Below are 22,585 nucleotides of genomic sequence, written 5' to 3'. Positions count from 1 at the left end.
ATCGTCCTTAGTAACCGGCGTCTACGACTCGGCCACCGCTCTCTCGACTCTTCATTGGCTCCCTGTTGGCAGCAGCACTCATCATGAAGTCGCGCCGACCTTCGTTGTCGCGCCGTCACGACCGATTCGCAGCACCACCCCTCGCCCCACGACTCTCACCTTGCACTGAGGCTCATGGTGGAACCCGACAGCAGCAGCAGCGTCACGCAACATCTGCTTCGGACACCGCAGTCTTGAACTTTTACAGCCTCACGTCACTATACACTACACTATACACTACGCGACTATACCCTACGCTACGATACACTACACTACTATACACTACACTATACACTACACTATACACTACACTATAAACCACACTATACATTACACTACTATACACTATACTACTATACACTACACTATACACTACACTACTATACACTACACTATACACTACACTATACACTACACTACTATACACTACACTACTATACACTACACTATAGACTACACTACGATACACTACACTACTATACACCACACTATACATTACAGTACTATACACTACACTACTATACACTACACTATAGACTACACTACGATACACTACACTACTATACACTACAGTATACACTACACTATACATTACAGTACTATACACTACACTACTATGCACTACACACTGCTATACACTACACTACTTTACACTACACTACTATATACTACATTACTTTACACTATACTACTATACACTACACTACTATATACTACACTACTATACACTACACACTACACTACTATACACTACACTGCATGAGAGTGAGTACACGGGGGTGTGAGTCCATTGGTACTCACTGCAGGAGAGTGAGTACACGGGGGTGTGAGTCCATTGGTACTCACTGCAGAAGAGTGAGTACACGGGGGTGTGGGTCCATTGGTACTCACTGCAGGAGAGTGAGTACACGGGGTGTGAGTCCATTGGTACTCACTGCAGGAGAGTGAGTACACGGGGGTGTGAGTCCATTGGTACTCAGTGCAGGAGAGTGAGTACACGGGGGTGTGAGTCCATTGGTACTCACTGCAGGAGAGTGAGTACACGGGGGTACGGTCCGTATTGGTACTCAACACGAGGTGAGACGCCAGAATTCTACTCTGCCACGATGCTCGCCGTCGTGAGTTGGAGGCGGCTCTAGCAAAGAAAAATTCAAGACGCAGCCTCGCGCTACGTGACGCTCACACTCGGGTGGCTTCTTGGGGATTTTTAAACAATGAAATTTGACTAAAAATGTCCCAGGCACGGAACACGTTTGCGCTTCACCACACGTCCCGTGAAGTGGCGTGCGAGTTTGAAATTCATTCGCAGAGACCCATCGTCACTTGGGCACATCAAAGGGGAATTTCCCTCGAGCTTCCTGCTTGCGATGGCGTCCCGAGTATAATTATCACGAGAACGTGAGGCTGATGGCTGTGTGTGTGTGTTAAGAAGGTCGACTTGGCCTCAACTTGGTACTTGGTGCGGTGCGTAAACATCGCCACTGGGGAGACAAAGGCAGCCGGGCGTGGTGCTGGCCACCTACCCACTCGTGTGTCGTGCGTGACTTAAAATGGCACTCACTCCAACAGTGTGGCAAGGCTATACGGGAAGCCTTGTCTTGTGTTAAGCAGTAAGTCGAGTTGAGTGAGTGGGGGAACAGGTCTGTGAACAATAACCACGGGGTCTTTGTGGTACCTGTGCATTATTCAAGCAGTGTCACGTGGTGGTGGTGGTTACCTGCTTTTCCTTCAGAACGTTCATGTACGGCATTAGTGTTCTTGTTCTTCTCGCCCTTTTGTAATGTCACAGCTGGATGAGGGTCTTCCCATTACTGTGTCGGCCATGGGGTGTTGAGTGACCACGCCACGCGGGATATCACTCCTCGCCCCACGATCGCCATGGCCCGGGATGAGCCCTCAAGTGGCTGCTTGCCTGCAGGGTGCAGTCGCTGCCCCCTGCACCGCCGCACCACCGCAGGCCGACTGCCGAGTCGTCGAATACCGCACTTCATGTGGACCGACGCGGTGGTTCTTTGATCACACTTCACCATGCTCGTCCATGCAATACCGGACTTAGAGCAACATTCCTGCGCCACGGCTCACATCAGTGGCGAGCGATATCTGAATCAACCCCGCCCCGTCCCCTCCCTTAACCAACCTGCGCCGACCAACATGGTGAAGTATGGTCAAACAATACCCATCACGCACCCTGCATATGGAGGCCTTCGTCCAGCAGTGCATTGAACAAGTGCTGTAAATTATTATCGCTTAATCTCGTTATATTTGTTATGATGTCTATGCATAAATTTGACCAAATGAACCAAAATGCTTGCACAGTACACGTGGCATTAACATGCACGCGTGACATTAACATGCACACGTGGCATTAACTTGCACGCGTGACATTAACTTGCACGCGTGTATCTACCGCACGTCTGCATGGCTGTGAGCGACAAAAGACAAAGATGCCCCGTATAGCCTCTCACGGGCTGTTAGAACAAGCGCTGTCAGCAAGTAGCAAGTACCTGCGAAGACCAACGTAGCGCACGAGGGGATGGATGGGGTGGCCAACACCATCCCGACCACCATTGTCTCTCTAAGTGCTGACGTTTACATACTACACGAGGTACTAATTTAAGGCTGAATCGACCTAGGGGAGGCCCTGGACCAGTTCAGATATTCGTCACCGATGGCCCAAGAGCGGGACTCGAACTCGGGTCGCCGTGAGTCTTCATGAAGGCGCTGAATCACTGCAGGACCGTTCCTCTGATCGGGCACCACATACAGATCCCCCGTGTAGCCTCAGTAGACTGAAGGGGCAAGTGCTGTTAGCGAGCCCCACCTATGAAGGCCGGCGCGGCACACGAGGGGGGTGGGTGGCCAGCACCACGCCCGACCGCCTTTGTCTCCCCAGTGGCGATGTTTACTACACACGGCACCAGGTACTCATTTGAGGCTGAGGCGACCTAAGGGAGACCCAGGACCGGCTCAGATAATCGTCTCCGGTGTTGGCCGTGAGCGGGAATCGAACTTGGGTGGCCAGGTTCGCAGCGCAGCTTAGCGCTGACCGCTGCGCCGCCGTCCGCGTGTGCTCGCCCGCGGACGGGACACGATCACTCAGGAACGTGAACCCCGCCCCCCACCCACCCAGCACTGACATCGCAACACCGGCGCGTGCCTTCGCTCCAGCCACCGCGTCGTAATACCTCCGCGTACCCGCGAGCACATTCCTGCCCGCCCCGTCACACGCGGAAGAAGCGCGCTGTATAAATGTCACCACCTTGGCGAGTTTGGTGCATTTACAATGGGGGTGGCGAGTTACAACGTCGCCGGCTGATATCGCTTGGACAACAAAAGCCACCATCACCTGCGCACCGCACACCGTCAAACGATGTCGTGCCCTGGCTGCTGTCACAGACTGCGGGGTTATCTGTGCTGCTTCCATAATGCTACACTCGACAGTCCACCACTCACGGACATGCAAAACAAGTCTCCATCGAGATATTCCGATGCCGTCATTTCGACTCAGCCTGATGGTCGAAACAATCCCAGAGGCAATCTTAAACCGGATAACGACTCTGAAGTCATCACACCTCCACATCGTTCCGTGAACTTGCCTAAGCCTGGTCCAATCTCACACGGAAATAATGGTTTTTCATCTAGCAGTGAAGATAGCGATGATGAAGATGATGAAGATGATGAAGACGATGAAGACGATGATCGTGACAGTGGTGACGGCAAGAAGATTTTCGTTGCTGTTCACGACTATGACGCGAGGGCCCAGGTCGACCTGAGCTTCAAGAAGGGGCAGCGCTTTCACGTCATCGAAGAGACCAACGTGGACTGGTGGCTGGTTCAGCCAGAGGGCGACACGGAGCAGCAGGGCTTCATCCCGGCCAACTACATCGCTCCTGCGCTCAGCCTGAAGGCCATGCCGTGAGTTGTGTGCCCACACGAGCCGCTGTTGTGCCGCACGGAATCTCTGTCCACGATTAACGTCGCTTTACGGTGGCGCATTGCATCCTATTCGCAGTTCCAGCCCAGCAGTCGCCCTCATTAATGCTGAGGTTTGCGCAGTATTATTATTGGCGATCCCGAGATCGAGATCCCGAGATGGGATCCCGGGATGGCGATCTGCAAAGTAGAGGCCAACGCGTAGCAGCGTCTCCATCCACATTTGCCACCTGAATGTCACGGTCACTTTACGGGGACAATAAAATCGCTACATCGACCTCCTCCTGCCAGATGAATGCTCATTGGCCGGCCAGTGATACCATATCCCTTGTGCCGCACAGGGACAGCTGCTCCTGGGCATCTCCTTGTATAGACTACAGTAAGGGTAATGGTTGAGATGTGATGGCAGGTGCTCTGAGATGTCGAGGCGTTTACGCGCCCTGTAAATCTTAACTCCTTCTCCTGGAGCCCACACGAGCATAAACATGCGACCATAAACATGCGACCATCTCCATGTCTAGTGGCAAGAAGCCGGTAGTTGAACGTTCCACGTTCCCGTGATGGGAGCAGTTTCTCCGCAGCACAAGTTCGTTGCACTCCACTCAAAATGTGCCTGCCAAGACGCTCACTCGCACTCTTTCGGGATCTTACCGCACACCTGTGGCTCGTGCCTCTGCACTGGCTCCCAGTTCACACTTGCACTGAGTTTCATAACCTTCTACTCGTGGTCAAGGCTTCAAATGGGTTTCCTCCACCATATATCCAGAACTTGATTCAATCGCACACTCCACTATCCACTCATAGATTTCACAATCCAGCAACACGCTCCACTAAGTTGATCCGGCCAGACACTCCACTAAGTGGATCCAGCAACATACTCCACTAAGTTAAGTTGATACAGCCACACGCTCCACTAAGTTGATCTGCCCACACACTCCACTAAGTTGATCCAGCAACACGCTCCACTATGTTGATCCAGCCAGACACTCCACTAAATTGATCCAGCAACACGCTCTACAAAGTTGATCTGCCCACACAGTCCACTAAGTTGATCCAGCAACACGCTCCACTATGTTGATCCAGCCAGACACTCCACTAAATTGATCCAGCAACACGCTCTACAAAGTTGATCTGCCCACACAGTCCACTAAGTTGATCCAGCAACACGCTCCACTAAGTTGATCCAGCAACACGCTCCACCAAGTTGATCCAGCAACACGCTCCACTAGTTGATCCAGCAACACGCTCCACTAAGTTGATCCAGCAACACGCTTCACTAAGTTGATCCAGCAACACGCTCCACAAAGTTGATCTGCCCACGCAGTCCACTAAGTTGATCCAGCAACACGCTCCACCAAGTTGATCCAGCAACACGCTCCACTAAGTTGATCCAGCAACACGCTCCACCAAGTTGATCCAGCAACACGCTCCACTAAGTTGATCCAGCAACACGCTTCACTAAGTTGATCCAGCCACACACTCCACTAAGTTGATCCAGCAACACACTCCACTAAGTTGACCTGGCCACACACTCCACTAAATTGATCCAGCAACACGCTCCACCAAGTTGATCCAGCAACACGCTCCACTAAGTTGATCCAGCAACACGCTCCACTAAGTTGATCTGCCCACACAGTCCACTAAGTTGATCCAGCAACACACTCCATCAAATTGATCCAGCAACACGCTCCACTAAGTTGATCCAGCAACCCGCTCCACTAAGTTGATCCAGCAACACGCTCCACTAAGTTGATCCAACAACACGCTCCACCAAGTTGACCCAGCAACACGCTCCACTAAGTTGATCCAGCAACACGCTCCACTAAGTTGATCCAGCAACACGCTTCACTAAGTTGATCCAGCCACACACTCCACTAAGTTGACCTGGCCACACACTCCACTAAATTGATCCAGCAACACGCTCCACAAAGTTGATCTGCCCACACAGTCCACTAAGTTGATCCAGCAACACGCTCCACTAAGTTGATCCAGCAATACGCTCCACTAAGTTGATCTGCCCACACAGTCCACTAAATTGATCCAGCAACACACTCCACTAAGTTGATCCAGCAACACGCTCCACCAAGTTGATCCAGCAACACGCTCCACTAAGTTGATCCAGCCACACACTCCACTAAGTTGATCCAGCAACACACTCCACTAAGTTGACCTGGCCACACACTCCACTAAATTGATCCAGCAACACGCTCCACAAAGTTGATCTGCCCACACAGTCCACTAAGTTGATCCTGCAACACGCTCCACTAAGTTGATCCAGCAACACGCTCCACTAAGTTGATCTGCCCACACAGTCCACTAAGTTGATCCAGCAACACGCTCCACCAAGTTGATCCAGCAACACGCTCCACTAAGTTGATCCAGCAACCCGCTCCACTAAGTTGATCCAGCAACACGCTCCACTAAGTTGATCCAGCAACACGCTCCACCAAGTTGATCCAGCAACACGCTCCACTAAGTTGATCCAGCAACACGCTCCACTAAGTTGATCCAGCAACATGCTCCACCAAGTTGATCCAGCAACACGCTCCACTAAGTTGATCCAGCCACACACTCCACTAAGTTGATCCAGCAACACACTCCACTAAGTTGACCTGGCCACACACGCCACTAAATTGATCCAGCAACAGGCTCCACAAAGTTGATCTGCCCACACAGTCCACTAAGTTGATCCAGCAACACGCTCCACTAAGTTGATCCAGCAATACGCTCCACTAAGTTGATCTGCCCACACAGTCCACTAAGTTGATCCAGCAACACACTCCACTAAGTTGATCCAGCAACACGCTCCACCAAGTTGATCCAGCAACACGCTCCACTAAGTTGATCCAGCAACACGCTCCACTAAGTTGATCCAGCAACACGCTCCACCAAGTTGATCCAGCAACACGCTCCACTAAGTTGATCCAGCAACACACTCCACTAAGTTGATCCAGCAACACACTCCACTAAGTTGACCTGGCCACACACTCCACTAAATTGATCCAGCAACACGCTCCACCAAGTTGATCCAGCAACACGCTCCACTAAGTTGATCCAGCAACACGCTCCACTAAGTTGATCTGCCCACACAGTCCACTAAGTTGATCCAGCAACACACTCCATCAAGTTGATCCAGCAACACGCTCCACTAAGTTGATCCAGCAACCCGCTCCACTAAGTTGATCCAGCAACACGCTCCACTAAGTTGATCCAACAACACGCTCCACCAAGTTGACCCAGCAACACGCTCCACTAAGTTGATCCAGCAACACGCTCCACTAAGTTGATCCAGCAACACGCTTCACTAAGTTGATCCAGCCACACACTCCACTAAGTTGACCTGGCCACACACTCCACTAAATTGATCCAGCAACACGCTCCACAAAGTTGATCTGCCCACACAGTCCACTAAGTTGATCCAGCAACACGCTCCACTAAGTTGATCCAGCAATACGCTCCACTAAGTTGATCTGCCCACACAGTCCACTAAATTGATCCAGCAACACACTCCACTAAGTTGATCCAGCAACACGCTCCACCAAGTTGATCCAGCAACACGCTCCACTAAGTTGATCCAGCCACACACTCCACTAAGTTGATCCAGCAACACACTCCACTAAGTTGACCTGGCCACACACTCCACTAAATTGATCCAGCAACACGCTCCACGAAGTTGATCTGCCCACACAGTCCACTAAGTTGATCCTGCAACACGCTCCACTAAGTTGATCCAGCAACACGCTCCACTAAGTTGATCTGCCCACACAGTCCACTAAGTTGATCCAGCAACACGCTCCACCAAGTTGATCCAGCAACACGCTCCACTAAGTTGATCCAGCAACCCGCTCCACTAAGTTGATCCAGCAACACGCTCCACTAAGTTGATCCAGCAACACGCTCCACCAAGTTGATCCAGCAACACGCTCCACTAAGTTGATCCAGCAACACGCTCCACTAAGTTGATCCAGCAACACGCTCCACCAAGTTTATCCAGCAACACGCTCCACTAAGTTGATCCAGCCACACACTCCACTAAGTTGATCCAGCAACACACTCCACTAAGTTGACCTGGCCACACACTCCACTAAATTGATCCAGCAACAGGCTCCACAAAGTTGATCTGCCCACACAGTCCACTAAGTTGATCCAGCAACACGCTCCACTAAGTTGATCCAGCAATATGCTCCACTAAGTTGATCTGCCCACACAGTCCACTAAGTTGATCCAGCAACACACTCCACTAAGTTGATCCAGCAACACGCTCCACCAAGTTGATCCAGCAACACGCTCCACTAAGTTGATCCAGCAACACGCTCCACTAAGTTGATCCAGCAACACGCTCCACCAAGTTGATCCAGCAATACGCTCCACTAAGTTGATCCAGCAACACGCTCCACTAAGTTGATCCAGCAACACGCTTCACTAAGTTGATCCAGCAACACGCTTCACCAAGTTGATCCAGCCACACACTCCACTAAGTTGATCCAGCAACACACTCCACTAAGTTGATCCAGCAACACGCTCCACTAAGTTAATCCAGCAACACGCTCCACTAAGTTGATTCAGCCACACGCTCCACTAAGTGGAGGCGGCCACACGCTCCACTAAGTTGATCTGCCCACACACTCCACTAAGTTGATCCAGCAACACGCTCCACTAAGTTGATCCAGCAACACGCTTCACTAAGTTGATCCAGCAACACGCTTCACCAAGTTGATCCAGCCACACACTCCACTAAGTTGATCCAGCAACACACTCCACTAAGTTGATCCAGCAACACGCTTCACTAAGTTGATCCAGCAACACGCTCCACTAAGTTGATCCAGCCACACACTCCACTAAGTTGATCCAGCAACACACTCCACTAAGTTGATCCAGCAACACGCTTCACTAAGTTGATCCAGCAACACGCTCCACCAAGTTGATCCAGCCACACACTCCACTAAGTTGATCCAGCAACACACTCCACTAAGTTGATCCAGCAACACGCTCCACTAAGTTGATCCAGTAACACGCTCCACTAAGTTGATTCAGCCACACGCTTCACTAAGTGGAGGCGGCCACACGCTCCACTAAGTTGATCTGCCCACACACTCCACTAAGTTGATCCAGCAACACACTCCACTAAGTTGATCCAGCAACACGCTCCACTAAGTTGATCCAGCAACACGCTCCACTAAGTTGATTCAGCCACACACTTCACTAAGTGGAGGCGGCCACACGCTCCACTAAGTTGATCTGCCCACACACTCCACTAAGTTGATCCAGCAACACACTCTACTAAGTTGATCCAGCAACACGCTCCACTAAGTTGATCCGGCCACACACTCCACTAAGTGGATCCAGCCGCATGCTCCACTAAGTTGAATCTGGCCATACGCTCCACTAAGTTGATCCGGCAGCATGCTCCACTAAGTTGATCCAGCAACACACTCCACTAAGTTGATCCAGCAACACGCTCCACTAAGTTGATCTGCCCACACACTCGACTAAGTTGATCTGCCCACACACTCCACTAAGTTGATCCGGCAGCATGCTCCTCCACTGAGATCCACCGACGGCGCCCGACTCGGTGTGGCCACCGCGCTCCAGGCTCCGAGCCCTGAGGTCCCCACCGGGTTTTATTCTGCACGGCGCCCAGGCCCTCGAGGTCCCTGCCCTTGGAGGTCAGGGAACTCGCAGTCGACGGAGACTTCTGAGTCCCGGGTGAAGATCCACAACACCATCACCACCAGTTGTTTAGCACGGCGACCTCCTCTCTCTCTGGTTCTTGGGATGGCAGTCTCCCATCACAAGCACCAGACTTAGCCCTGCTCAGCTTCTGAGATCTCACGAGACCGGGCATATCTGGCCTCTATTCATTGTGCAAGTCCGTTGGGACTCTCGTCTTTGCTACGTAATGTAAGTTTCCTGAACTGCAAAAAACCCTGCCCTCCAACCTGACTCCCACAAGGCAGGGTAGTTGATTGAGGGTACAACACCTTTATTACCGGTGTGTTTTTGTTGGTGTCTCGGGCCCGGGTATTGTGCCCTCTATCAGGGAACGCTGTTCAAGTCAACGGCGCGTTTTTGGAATGAATTGCTTTGAGGGTCAAGGCGGTTGGAGGCGGAGTGCGGGTGAGAGGCGGTTAACTCGGAATCAATTTAAATTGTACAACAAAAAAACACATTCTTATATTAACGACATTGCTTATATCGGCCACGTTTTTTTTTCTTAATGAAAACATTCAGGGAAATAATAATGAACCCGATAACCCTATTTGCTTTCATTTCTTGATTCTAAAAGTTGGTTTTACCATAATGGCTTTGACAGCCATCCTTATTTGGGAAGGTGTCTCGGAACGTTGAGCCCTGACGGCACAGCTTCCATGCTGTCTCAAGCTGTCTGCTGCCGTCTGGGAACCCCGTTGGTCAGAGACTGATCAAAAGCGGCTCTCCACGTGAATCATGAGTATCATCGACACGCAGGAGTGCGTGGAAGCTGCGAACAGAGACAACAGTCACGTGGCCACAGTTTGTGTGACTCCCTCTCTCTGGGTCGGTGGTCCTCCCACGGGGCTACGCATCGATCACCGGGCACGACTGAAAGGGCCCCATCTCGTGGTCACAGCCGCGCCTTTTGGTGTCTCGAAATCACCTTTGGATTATAATTTGTCATGGTGGGGGGGGGGGGGGAATCTGACATTTGTAATTTAATAATCATGTGTATTTAACTTTGTTGAATGCTTGTACAGGCTGCATGGAAAGTCCCTCGCCCCCGCAGCTCACACCAACCAAGTGAACTCGTTGAGCTAAACAAAGCGTGGGGAATTCCAACCTGAGAACAGCCACTCCCCTTCTAAAATCACGATATAAATAGGCCTTAATGAACGTAAACTAAAATTGTTATTTCAAGTACACTCGTGCACTGTAACTGTAGCTAGTGAACAAGCTGTGCGTTCGGAAGATAGACCTACCTACTACAAGTGTCCATAATAGAGGGGTTTGTTTTGGGGTTAGATCGCGTAAATATATAAATGTGTCGTTAAAACCCACCACCACCCGACACAGCCAACTAGTAGGGGTTGTCACGTAAACAGAACATGCCAATTAGTACAGCACACCGGTGTGTTGGAGAGCCAAGCCTCAACATTTACAATCTGAGTAAGATACTAAAAGTATCTTAGCGTTTATATTCTTTGGGTCTTTCGGTAAAGTCACGGAGATAGGTTCAAGTTAGTAAAACTAAAATAAACAAAAAACTACGACGTTTCGATCACCGGATGACGATCGCTTGTAGTTAAAAAATGATCTTGTTATTAAGCCCCCTTGCCCCCCCCACCAATTATAAAGTCAAACTCCGCCTATGCCCTGTGTAGTAATTAGGAGAATCATTGCACCGCTATCACCGCTCGGCCTCTTTAACGCCGTGTCGCGCTACGCGCCGCTCTCTCTATCTCCCTCCCGTGCAGGTGGTTCTTTGGGCAGATGCAGAGAGAGGAGTCGGTGCAGCTGTTGATGAAGAAGCCCAAAGAGGAAGGGCGCTTCCTTATCCGCAATGCCCGCACGCTGCCCAACACCTACGTGCTCTCCGGTGAGCCGTACAGGGGAGCCAGGCGGCTCGCCGCTCCAAGGCAACGAGCCCCCCCCCTCCCGCGCAGTCATCCGCAGCCCGGTGCCGTGCTGCCTTGGTCGGTGTGGGCCGGGCGTCACTGCCTCGGTGTCGCACGAGCTGCGAGCGCCTTCCGATCGTGGCCGCCCGATCTGCCGTGCACGACGCCGTAGACGGATGGCGCCGTCGCTGCAAGCAGCCCGTGCGAGGGGCTGGCTCGCTCCCTCCCGCCTGCCCGCCCCCTGCACGTGGCCTGGCACCCCTTGGGCCCCTGCGGGCCAGGAGTTGCGGTGGCTGCTGTGCACCCACGTGTGGGCACGGCAGCCAAGTGCCACAGCTGGTGGAGGCCGCGTGGATTGGGAAGATGCAGAGTCAGCGAGTTGTGATGATAATTTTTGTACACTTAATCCCAAACTAACTTAAGGCATAATACATGTTTATTGGGTTAGGTTGCGTAAATATGAATGCGTCGTTAAACCTGCTACCACCCAACACAGCGAATGAGTAAGGTTTGACAAACCTAACTCAAAAACAAACCTTTATTATGGATCATATTGGTTGCGAAAGCCGACGTGTTAAATTAACTTAGGGCACTGTACCAGGGGTGTGAGATGGCATTTCTCCCGTCTCACTGGCCTGCGCTAACCCCACTCTCTCGCTCCCCTCCGCAGTGCTCAAGGAGGACGAGGTAATGCACGTCAAAATCAACTGTTTTGACGATGGAGAATTCGGCTTCACCAAAGATGCAACCTTCCCCTCCGTTGAGAGTCTGGTGGAGCATCACTCCGCGCATTACAACCAGCAGATTGGTCAACTGACCGAGCCTTGCGAGAAGGTGACCTGTGACTGTGCTCGCCCGGCTCGTGTGTAACTGTGTGCGCGCTGTTGTACTGTAGCTCTACGCTCCCGCAGATATGCTGCCCACCTTCACCCACCTGTGGCGATCGGCCACGGTCAAGTATCCCCCACCGACGTCATTACGCAGTGTACACACACGTACACACACGTACACACACGTACACACACACAACGGTGTGTAGTGTGTGCGTTGAACCAAGCAAACCCGAGTTCAATTCCCTCCTACGGCTAACGTTAGCGGCAAGAGATATCCGAACCAGTCTTGAGACTCCCTCTTCGCTATCCGATGACTGAGCAGGATGGTGAAGTATGGTAAAAACAGCATGGGAGACCTTTATCCAGCAGTGGAACTAATGATCACAAACACAAACGTGGATGAGGATGATCACTGTTAATGTCCCGCTAACTAGTATTCATTGTTAATACTACTTAGTGGGATGTTAACAGTGGGAGGGTAGGGGATGGGGTGCACTGGGGAGCGCTAGGGAAGGGGGCCGGAGGGTGCCACGCACGATGGAGGGGGGGGGGCACCCTGTGGCGGTGGGGGGGATGTTGGAGGTGGCACCGTTGTTGGATGATGGGCACTGCCACCAGTAGGTGCCCTGGGTGGCAAGCCAAGAATTTAACACGTAGGCTTTCGCGACCAATATTATTCATAATAAACGTTTTTGGGTTAGATCGCGTTATTTATAAATGTGTCGTAACCTTCCACCACCCGACACGGCCAATCAGTAAAACAGTGACACGTTGACAAAAGACAAAATAGTTCACTACTTTAGCCCACCGGTGTGTTGAAGAGTGAATCCACAACATTTACGATTTTTGAGTACGAAGTTTCGCTGGTAATTGCATCTAATATCATCGGGCAACTTGCTAGAATTCTGTTGAAAGCCAAGAATCCCTGGCGTGGGTGGCGTGGGCGGCGTGTGCTCCAGCCAACAGTGCGGGGTGGATTTGTGGTCGTCGCTTCTGCTTCTCGCCCCATGCTCGGTGATCGGGCTGGACGTGCGTTGCGTGTGAACGGCAACGCGTGACCCTCCTGCTTGCGTTCCAGGAGTCGGCGCCGCCCATCTCGGACCTCAGTGTGGAGCTCATGAACACGTGGCACGTTCCTCGATCCTCCATCAAGATGGGGAATCTACTCGGCAGGGGCAACTTCGGCGAGGTGTACGAGGGCCGATGGAACGACACCACGGACGTTGCGATCAAGATCGTGCGCACGAGTGAGTGGCTGTGCGCGTAGCCACGCGCGTCCATTCAAACCCACGCTGACCGGCGTGGTATGGCCAAAACGACCCCAACTGCCAGCCAGCAGCGAGTGGGGAGGCCCTTAACACCACTGATCGGCTTTGTCAAGTCCAGTCAACATAGTACAGCCAACAGATAATGAAACATTTAAAAGCCGTTATATACGTGCATTAGTCTCTTGAAAATAGCCAACATATGGTGTGGGTTCGGGGCATACCAACCATCCGCAGTGCAGCTTTGTGCAGTAAAGACAGTGTATGTACTTATGTTGAACTTCTTTCGTACCGTACGTAGCCAACTGTGTTGATCAGAGGTGCGGGGAAAGGACAAACTTAACAGGAAAAGCAATTCTAAAGAAATGCTTTTTAAATCGAGATTTGTAAGTGTATAACTCCAATATATTCTTAATATCAGAAGGAAGAGTGTTCTACGCGGCTGCAGAAGTGCATCTGGAATTGTGCGATGCAGTGAACGTTTGTAATGGTTAGCCAAAAGCCGTTGTGAGGATGACCAGAGTTTGCGTGATGGTTTATGCTCATCAATGTAATCGAGGGACTGTGTGTTGGAATGGTGTGGTCTGGGACTGTTGTTGTTTTGCTGCCTTGCCAAGCTTGCATTTGGTGTTGACAAATCGGCAGGAATATATATGTACTTGTGCAATTTGTACTTCTAAACTTTATATACACTTTTTTGCGATTTGCTTACTTTTTATTAATGTTGCTCTTATAGCGTTGTTTTATTGTTTGTTGATGTAACTCACTAACCCGCCCTTACTAGACATCTGTGAAAAAGAGCTTCATAGCTCATCAGATTCCTCCAGGATAAATAGAGATTCTGAAATGTTTTATTACAGATTCCAGCTTCGACACGTTTATGAAGGAGGTGAAGACCATGATCTCCTTCAAGCATGAGAACGTCCTTCAGATTTACGCCGTGTGTAAGGAGAAGTGGCCCTACTGGATCGTCACGGAGCTGGTGCCATACGGAAATATGCTGCACTACCTGGGTACACCGCTAAAGCCTCATTAGCCACCATCATCAGGCAGATTCCAGAACGCCTCTCTCACATTTCCATTTAAAATGTTCGATTACTGGCAAAGAAAGGGAGAAGTGGAAGTGGGATGAAGTGGAATTTCGCCCTGACAGTCTCGGCTGGCTCTCGATTTGTGATTTGCAGGTCGCTTTGGACACGAATTGAGCGAGGTCGAGCGGCTGTACATGGCGTTCGGGATAGCAAGTGGCATGGCCTACCTGAGTAAGAAGAGGTGCATCCATTGCGACCTGGCGGGCCGAAACATCCTGATGGGACAACACAACATCTGCAAGGTGGCCGACTTTGGACTGTCCCACAAACTAAAGGTACTCCCCCTCATTAACACGTGCATTCGCTGTTTTTCTAACAACGGCACGATGTTAGAGAAAATGGGCTGATTTTCCAAGAGTGACCAATGACCATTAGTCCCAAGTGCCATTAGAGCTCTACAGGTTATTTGGTGCTGCTGCTCCATTGGCAGTGGTGCACAGACACACAACTGCAGACACTCGTCAATAACAGTGGCCTTACTAGAATAGTAATATATATACGTTTCTATGATAGGTGGAATCTTGGCTATGGGGCTAGTTCACAGAAGGGCCATTGCCTGAAATGTCTCAGCTAAAATGCTAAAACTATAAAAGGCAGCCCAGAACAGTGTACACTAAGCTCATTGACCAATGTATGAGTGTGTACGCCACACATCGCAGGAGATGGACACTCAAAACTCACTTCTTTCTTTGTGTTTAGTTTGTTGTCCTTTCTCCACACCACCAATTAAAACGGTTGGTTACTTACGGTGCGAAAGAAGTTCAACAGACATACAGACTGTAACCCTCTTCCATGTGGTTTGCCAAAATAAAATCAATATAGCTACCTTGTCTGAATGAAGAATATGCAGAGATACGTAGGAGGTATGGACAATCCAATCATCCACAAGTAGCCACCTATAGCACCCCTTGATGGCGTGAAGGCCAGCCTGAAGATCCCATTGGGGAGACGCGACGTCAGTAGGTGGACGACCTCTAAGCAACAGAGCATAGACACTTGGTCGTTAGGAAGCTCGGCTAAACACAAAGCCCTAACCCAGACTCATGTCAAGAGGTCTCCTAAAACGGGAGTGTTGGTATGGTATACCTGTCCAAAGTGGCCCAGGCAGAGCAAAGTCAGAACTTTCGAGGCATCGATTGTAAACAAACTTGGCGTTACGAGAAGACATCTCCACAGATCTATCCGAATGAAAGCTTCCAGTCGTTCTCAATAGAATAAATATACCAGGAAATTATTTCAATGAAGGTAGGGAAATCCCCTGGATTTGACGATGTATTATTACCTGAACCCCCACAACATCTGGGAAGTAACAGCCACGGACTCTCCATCTTCAAGTCTCACGTCATACAGGAGAGCACGAAACGCAAAATATTGCTCAGATCCAAAGTGATTGGTGTACCAGAGCCAGGCAAGAGACCACTCTCTGTCATTAAAGTACTACTCTTGAGCTGTAGCTACACGTTTCTAGGGCATTGGAGAATGGCCCAACTGTGCAGATGCAGTGATGTAGACCGTGGGAGATGCTGTTGCACACACACACACAGGGTGGTTTGCTCTTCCTGTGCTGGACTCTCTGGACGTCTTCCACAGCTGAACACTGAAGACTCAGAGGCCATTGAATGTTTCAACATAATGTTGCTCCATTATTAGTATTTTGGACCTCATCTTGTTTGTCTTAGCCACGTGCATTTTCAATCAATATATCGGCAGTAAGTGATATGTGAACTGGTCCTGGGTCTTCACTTGACCAACTTGAACTGACCTGCTTGGTGAAGTATGGGTAAACATATTCCTATGAGAAATTTGGCCATTAAGAGGCCTCCGACCGGCAGCTGATTGATAAAGGGCTGAAAATATATTTTTTATCTAAATATATTTCCATCCGACACAGCCCACAAAGCAGCAGGAAGTGTTCACATGACAACTGAATTAATGTGCCCTGTTACAATCATTATTAGTTTTGTACGAGTTGGTTTGGCTAAAGCTGCCGTTGATGTATCGCCGTGTTCCGCTCGTCTCTCCGCAGGAGGAGTACTATGACGCAACAGGCCATGTTGTCCCGTTCCAGTGGATGGCTCCCGAGGTCTTGATTCAGTTGAAGTTCACGCGCAAGTCGGACGTGTGGTCGTTCGGAGTGCTTCTCTATGAACTGTTCACCGATGGCAAGCGTCCGTATGCAGGTGACCTGGGGGCCCAGCATGGTTGTCCTCACGAGACCAAACTTTCCCCACAATGCATCGTGCCAGCAACATTTCATAATACTCTTTGGTTCTATTCGGTAAAGTCACGTAGGTAAAAAATAAAATAACATGACTTTACCGAATAGAACCAAAGAGTATGGATCCTTGCAGCCACGCAAGCTTCAAATCGAGAACATTTCATAATCTTTACTTTTTATACAAATCAGTTTATTTAGTAACATTTTGTAATTATTGATGAATTTGTCGAGCGGATAACGTGCGTTGTTGACGTGATTACTATACTATTATTATTGTTATTATTGTTCTATTATACCAACAGTTGTTGTGTGGTGTGTGTGCAGACATGGATAAGCAGCAAGTACAGGATCTTATCAAATGTGGCGGAAGGCTGAAGAGGCCCGACGCGTGCCCCAATGTGGTGTACCACATCATGCAGCGCTGCTGGAACTTCGAGCATCGGAAGCGACCGCCGTTCTGCAAGCTCAAAAGGGAGTTGCTCACCATGTGTCTGGAGGATGAGAGACTAGAGGGGCTGTAGGGATGCCGCACGGCCGATTTGTGGTTTGGGCGCCGTGCCGCATTAAAAGACAATCATTCACGGTTGAGACAAATACAAATCTGAACTGCCACTGTGGGTAATTCAGATTTCCGATCGGTTTAATATTCTCTGCACGAGTGTGAAAAGGGAATTTTATAGTGAGGATTTCCAAACATTTCAGGAATTTTTACTTTTCGTGGTTGTGAGGTGTTGTATATGCCGGATATGAAAATTTAATGAAAATAATAAAATTTAAATGAAATTTGGAATAATGCGTAACTATCCTAAAATATAAATTTTGATTTAAAGCTTTCGTGACTACAGTAATTCATATTCTTATATTCTTATATTGTATTATTTTGTTGTTTCTCTTCAACGTGACTTTACCAAAAAAACTAAGAATATCCTAAAATATGTTAAGTGATATAATTATGCGCATAAATTATGCTAATTCGAGATAACCATATTGATTTATGCGAATGTATGCGATTATGCTAATGAGATCAGTTATGATAATTAGGCTCAACCTCGTTGTCGAGGGAAGTATTATCAATCGGGATAAGACAATTAATTGTATGAAGTTATGCAGGTGTGATGTAAGTATGCTAGATTAAGCTCGGCTTCGTTGTCTAGGGTTGTATAATCAATCGGTATAATACAATTATTCTCGCTTTAACATTTACTGATTATGTATTAGTGTGTTTATATCAGGTCTCCAAATTCAAATCTCACTGCAGGATACAGTTCTTATTATTAAGCTTATTATGCATGAACTTAGGAAGGCACCACGCAGACACGTCTTGTGTTAAGGAATTTAAATTTCTAAACAAAACCTTAACACTCTAATATGCAAACTCTTATGCTTGGAATTGTCAACTCAACTCGCCGTGTTTGGAGGAGGAGGAATGCTGCCTATGACCCCAAGAACACCATCCCCACCGTCAAACATGGAGGTGGAAACATTATGCTTTGGGGGTGTTTTTCTGCTTAAGGGGACAGGACAACTTCACCGCATCAAAGGGACGATGGACGGGGCCATAAGCCGCCAAATCTTGGATGAGAACCTCCTTCCCTCAGCCAGGGCATTGAAAATGGGTCGTGGATGGGTATTCCAGCATGACAATGACCCAAAACACACGGCCAAGGCAACAAAGGAGTGGCTCAAGAAGAAGCACATTAAGGTTCTGGAGTGGCCTAGCCAGTCTCCAGACCTTAATCCCATAAAAAAATCTGTGGAGGGAGCTGACGGTTCGAGTTGCCAAACGTCAGCCTCGAAACCTTAATGACTTGGAGAAGATCTGCAAAGAGGAGTGGGACAAAATTCCTCCTGAGATGTGTGCAAACCCGGTTGCCAACTACAAGAAACGTCTGACCTCTGTGATTGCCACCAATGGTTTTGCCACCAAGTACTAAGTCATGTTTTCCAGAGTGGTCAAATACTTATTTCTCTCATTAAAATGCTAATCAATTAATAACATTTTTGACATGCGTTTTTGTGGATTTTTTTCTTTTCAAATTAACCCACCATTAAAATTATAGACTGATCATTTCTTTGTCAGTGGGCAAACGTACAAAATCAGCAGGGGATCAAATACTTTTTTCCCTCACTGTATGCCTCCACAATGATTGGTCGGGAGGCAGTGTTTGAAAAGATTGGAGGAAAGATGCAAACGGCAAAAAGCGGGAGAGTGGAACCCGGGGGTGACGGTTGGGAACCGTTGGAGGAGAGGGATTGGCTGCGACAAAAACAGTGAGGGAAAGTTCGAGAAAGGGGGCCTCGAGAAGGATAAACAAAAAAGAGCACGAGGAGCGAGGACATTCCAGGGAAGGGACGAGGAGCTTCAAGGTCAAGAACGAAGCCCGTGCCTAGTGTTGTGTCTAAAATAAAGAGGCTCCGAGTACGCAGTCGTTGTCATTTCACCTTGCCTAACAGAATGTGAGAAACTATAGCACGCGGGAGAAGCTTCCATTAGCACGCGGTGGGGGGCGTCATTATTTAACCAGGTTTCTGTTAAAACACGCACTCTAGCTTACGTTCCGTAATGAGGTCATTTATCACGAATGATTTATTGGTGAGTAAAGGAACATTGGATAGTGCAAAATTCATATTGAAAGGGCTGCCCAGGCAGGCCCGAAGAGCAACAGCTCAGACCCGGGGATCAGCAGCTTTCAGTGATGAAGCTAAACATAACTACTCGAGTGTAATACTCGAAAACTAGAAGGCGACTTTAAAACAACAATAATAAATACTCTGATAAAAGCGCACAACTTTATCTGTGATGAACGCTGCACTTTCCGTCGTTTTCATGCAGGGGGCGCTGCAAACCCACGTGTCCCCTGCATGAACGACGGAGGCGCAGGGACAGACGTTCGATCACGTTGGAATCGATCTGCAGACGGCGGTCTTCTCGCACGGCCAGCAGCTCCACGTCGCCTTATCTCGGTCCCGCAATCCCAAACAGGTGGAAGTCCGCATCGAACCGAACCCCCAGCAAGGCCATCTACTTAACGACGAGAGAAAATTCACACGAAATGTCGTTTTCAATGAAGTCTTCCAGATGTAAAATGATATAAGCTTTGAATGAAGAAATACAATTATCTAATTCAAAACATAATACAATTCAAAGATGTTTCATTTTAAAACTTCAAAACAGAGCATCGGGTGCCTGCGTGAATGCGTCGTTCGTGTGCAATTTTCTTGGTGACTGTCCTGGCCGAAGGCCATAAATGGTTGTGAGGGGCGCCATAGGCGCCCCCGAACATCTCCTGGTGTATATAATAAAAGTATAAAGAGGTGAAGCTCAAAGACTAAAAGATGGAGGAGTGTAACAGGTGCAGCATCCCCTTTCATCTTAACACTGTAGGGGCAAGGTGCTGCTAGCGAGCATCTATGAAGGCCGGCATGGCACACGAGGGGGTGGGTGGGCCAACAACCATGCCCTGGTTGCCTTTGTCTCCCCAGTGGCAATGAGTCGACCTAGGGGAGGTCCAGGACCGGTTCAATTTATCGTTACTGGTGTTGTCCATGAGCAGGAATCGAACTCGGGTGGCTGGGTTCGTCAGAGAGAACCTCCTTCCCTACCACTCCATCGAGACATACACACGACAAAGACACACACGTACAGATGTATACCAATGGTGTGGGAGTGACAGAATTGATTCGATTTGTAATTATGCCTCACAAATATTTGAGGGAGTCTGGAGAAGCTCCTGGTTTGAATTTTGTCAATCTTTTATCATAATAATCATCATACTCTTTGGGTCTCTCGGTAAAGTCACGTAGATGGAAAAATTATAAAATAATAAAAAATCACGACGTTTTGATCGCAATACAAGCAATCGTCTTCAGGTGAAAAAATACAGCAGGCGGACTGCTGAGGCAGGAAGAAATGTAGCGAGCTACTGCAGCCAAAGGTTAAAAACCAAGGATAAGTGGGCGGAGCTACAGATGGAATTTGCAAGCTCCGTCGTGATTTTATTATTTTATTATTTTCCTATCTACGTGACTTTACCGAAAGACCCAAACAGTATGAATTCCTGCAGTCACGAAAGCGTCAAGTCAATAATCATCATCTCAACTGCGCCGCCACCGCACGGTACCCGCTCATCGCTCGCAGAGGGATGGGGGCGACCCAGAGGCGTCAGGAGGAGGAGGAGCCACAGACGAGGAGCAGGGAGGCAGCAGCCACGTGGTGGCGTGGACGAGCTGGCACCACCAACAATTGCCCAAGCTCTGCGGTTCTTGATATCTCAAGGTAGGTGTTATAGGCCAATTAAAGCGTTTACGCCCCCTGTACGTAGCACGGTTGTCTACGTACGTTGCGAAAGAAGTTCAGCATACAGGAAACCGGAGAAAATCCCCGCGTGCGAGGGGGAAACACTGTATCGTGTACAGGCGGAGCAGGTAGAGTTAACATTTTTGCTGTAATCTACTGCCGTCTCCTGGTGAGCCACGGTACGGCACTTCCCAGACGTCCACGGGTGGAAGGGAGTCTCCACAACGTCCGTTCGTGATCCATCAACCCTCGCTACCGCTGCCTTCAGAGCGCTGAATCACGGGCGTGCGCCTGTGTATATACCGCCTAGAGGGTTAACGTCGCAGTTTTACTGTGACAGACGACATGGAGTTGAGAGTTTTGAAACTCCGTGAGAGTGGCTCACAGCCGCTGATGCTGCCATCGCAGGGTCTACCGGCGCAGTACAGCAGTGGGCAGCATTGCCCCACTCGCTCGGTTACTTGAAGGTTCACTGCTTGGGATAGTCAAACCGATATTTTCATTTAACCAAATTGAAACTCAATATGATGGCGTGTTCATTTGTGCAGTTATTGTTTACCGGGCTGAGACCATCAACTCACCACACTAGATAACCCGGTTACATACCAGGCGAGGGAGATTTGATCTCGCTCGCCTGGTATGCAGGAGGCCGTCGGTTCGATTCCGACCCTGGCGCCTGCTGCTGTATATACCTGGAGTTTGCTCGTTTTATCTCTCTCGCCGTGGCCGCGTGGATCGGGTCCTCCGGTTTTCCGTGCACATTTCCACGTGATAAGCCACTTCGTTGAGCTATCATTTGTGGCCAGGTCTCTTCTGAAAAAAGAACTATATATCATCTTCTTTGGTTCTTTCGGTAAAGTCACGTAGAATGAGAATAAAATAATAAATTGATAAAATAAAATAACACAATAATATTCTCACGACGTTTCGGCCACAACACAAGCGGCCTTCATCAGGTGAAGGGAGCGAGACTGTCTGGTAGGACAGCGCTGGAGTGAGAGAGCCACGTTCAGATCACGGCTTTTAAGCTGTGTGAGAGGAACAAAGAGCCTTGACGAAGGAATTAGCATAAAATTTAGCATTGAAAAGGCTGAATGATTAGCTTGTGACTGGTCACAGAAATAGCTATGTTAAAAGTTAAAGCATACACATCCGCAGAGGCACCCATTGTTAAAAGGAATTAGCATAGAATTTAGCATTGAAATAGCTAAATTAAGGCATTCGCTTGTAACTGCTACAGAAATAGTTACGTTGAAGTCAGAGCATACACATTCACCGAGGCACTTAGTACAAATCAAAACAGGAGAATTTAGCATT

At 49.1% G+C, this 22,585-nt stretch overlaps 1 protein-coding gene across 2 annotated transcripts; it reads left to right on the top strand.

The window, feature by feature from the left end:
• Positions 1 to 3,274: 3,274 nt before the first annotated feature.
• LOC116955887 (tyrosine-protein kinase SRK3-like) lies at positions 3,275 to 18,780 on the top strand. 2 transcript variants are annotated; one of them, XM_032977218.2, is made up of 8 exons: positions 3,275 to 3,954; positions 11,424 to 11,545; positions 12,235 to 12,398; positions 13,476 to 13,644; positions 14,523 to 14,675; positions 14,847 to 15,028; positions 16,780 to 16,933; positions 17,296 to 18,780. In XM_032977218.2, the coding sequence occupies exons 1-8, from the start codon at positions 3,410 to 3,412 to the stop codon at positions 17,490 to 17,492; spliced, it is 1,686 nt and encodes a 561-aa protein (XP_032833109.1). In that variant the 5' UTR covers positions 3,275 to 3,409; the 3' UTR covers positions 17,493 to 18,780. The 2 variants fall into 2 exon arrangements, with proteins under 2 accessions (XP_032833109.1, XP_075909727.1); XM_076053612.1 differs by lacking the exon at positions 3,275 to 3,954 and adding an exon at positions 10,568 to 11,115.
• Positions 18,781 to 22,585: the final 3,805 nt, after the last annotated feature.

This window comes from Petromyzon marinus, chromosome 62 (genome assembly GCF_048934315.1).
Source record: "Petromyzon marinus isolate PM22_M1 ecotype Great Lakes invasive population chromosome 62, UKy_Petmar_22M1.pri1.0, whole genome shotgun sequence".
Lineage (NCBI taxonomy): Eukaryota > Metazoa > Chordata > Hyperoartia > Petromyzontiformes > Petromyzontidae > Petromyzon > Petromyzon marinus.
The sequence above is the reverse complement of the archived record's forward strand: the minus strand, read 5'-3'. Positions and strand labels throughout refer to the sequence as shown.

Coding starts and splice junctions, on each gene's coding strand:
- LOC116955887 (XM_032977218.2), top strand. CDS start 3,410: ATGTCGTGCCCTGGCTGCTGTCACAGACTGCGGGGTTATCTGTGCTGC. Junction 3,955..11,423: donor CTCAGCCTGAAGGCCATGCC/GTGAGTTGTGTG, acceptor CCTCCCGTGCAG/GTGGTTCTTTGGGCAGATGC. Junction 11,546..12,234: donor CAACACCTACGTGCTCTCCG/GTGAGCCGTACA, acceptor TCCCCTCCGCAG/TGCTCAAGGAGGACGAGGTA.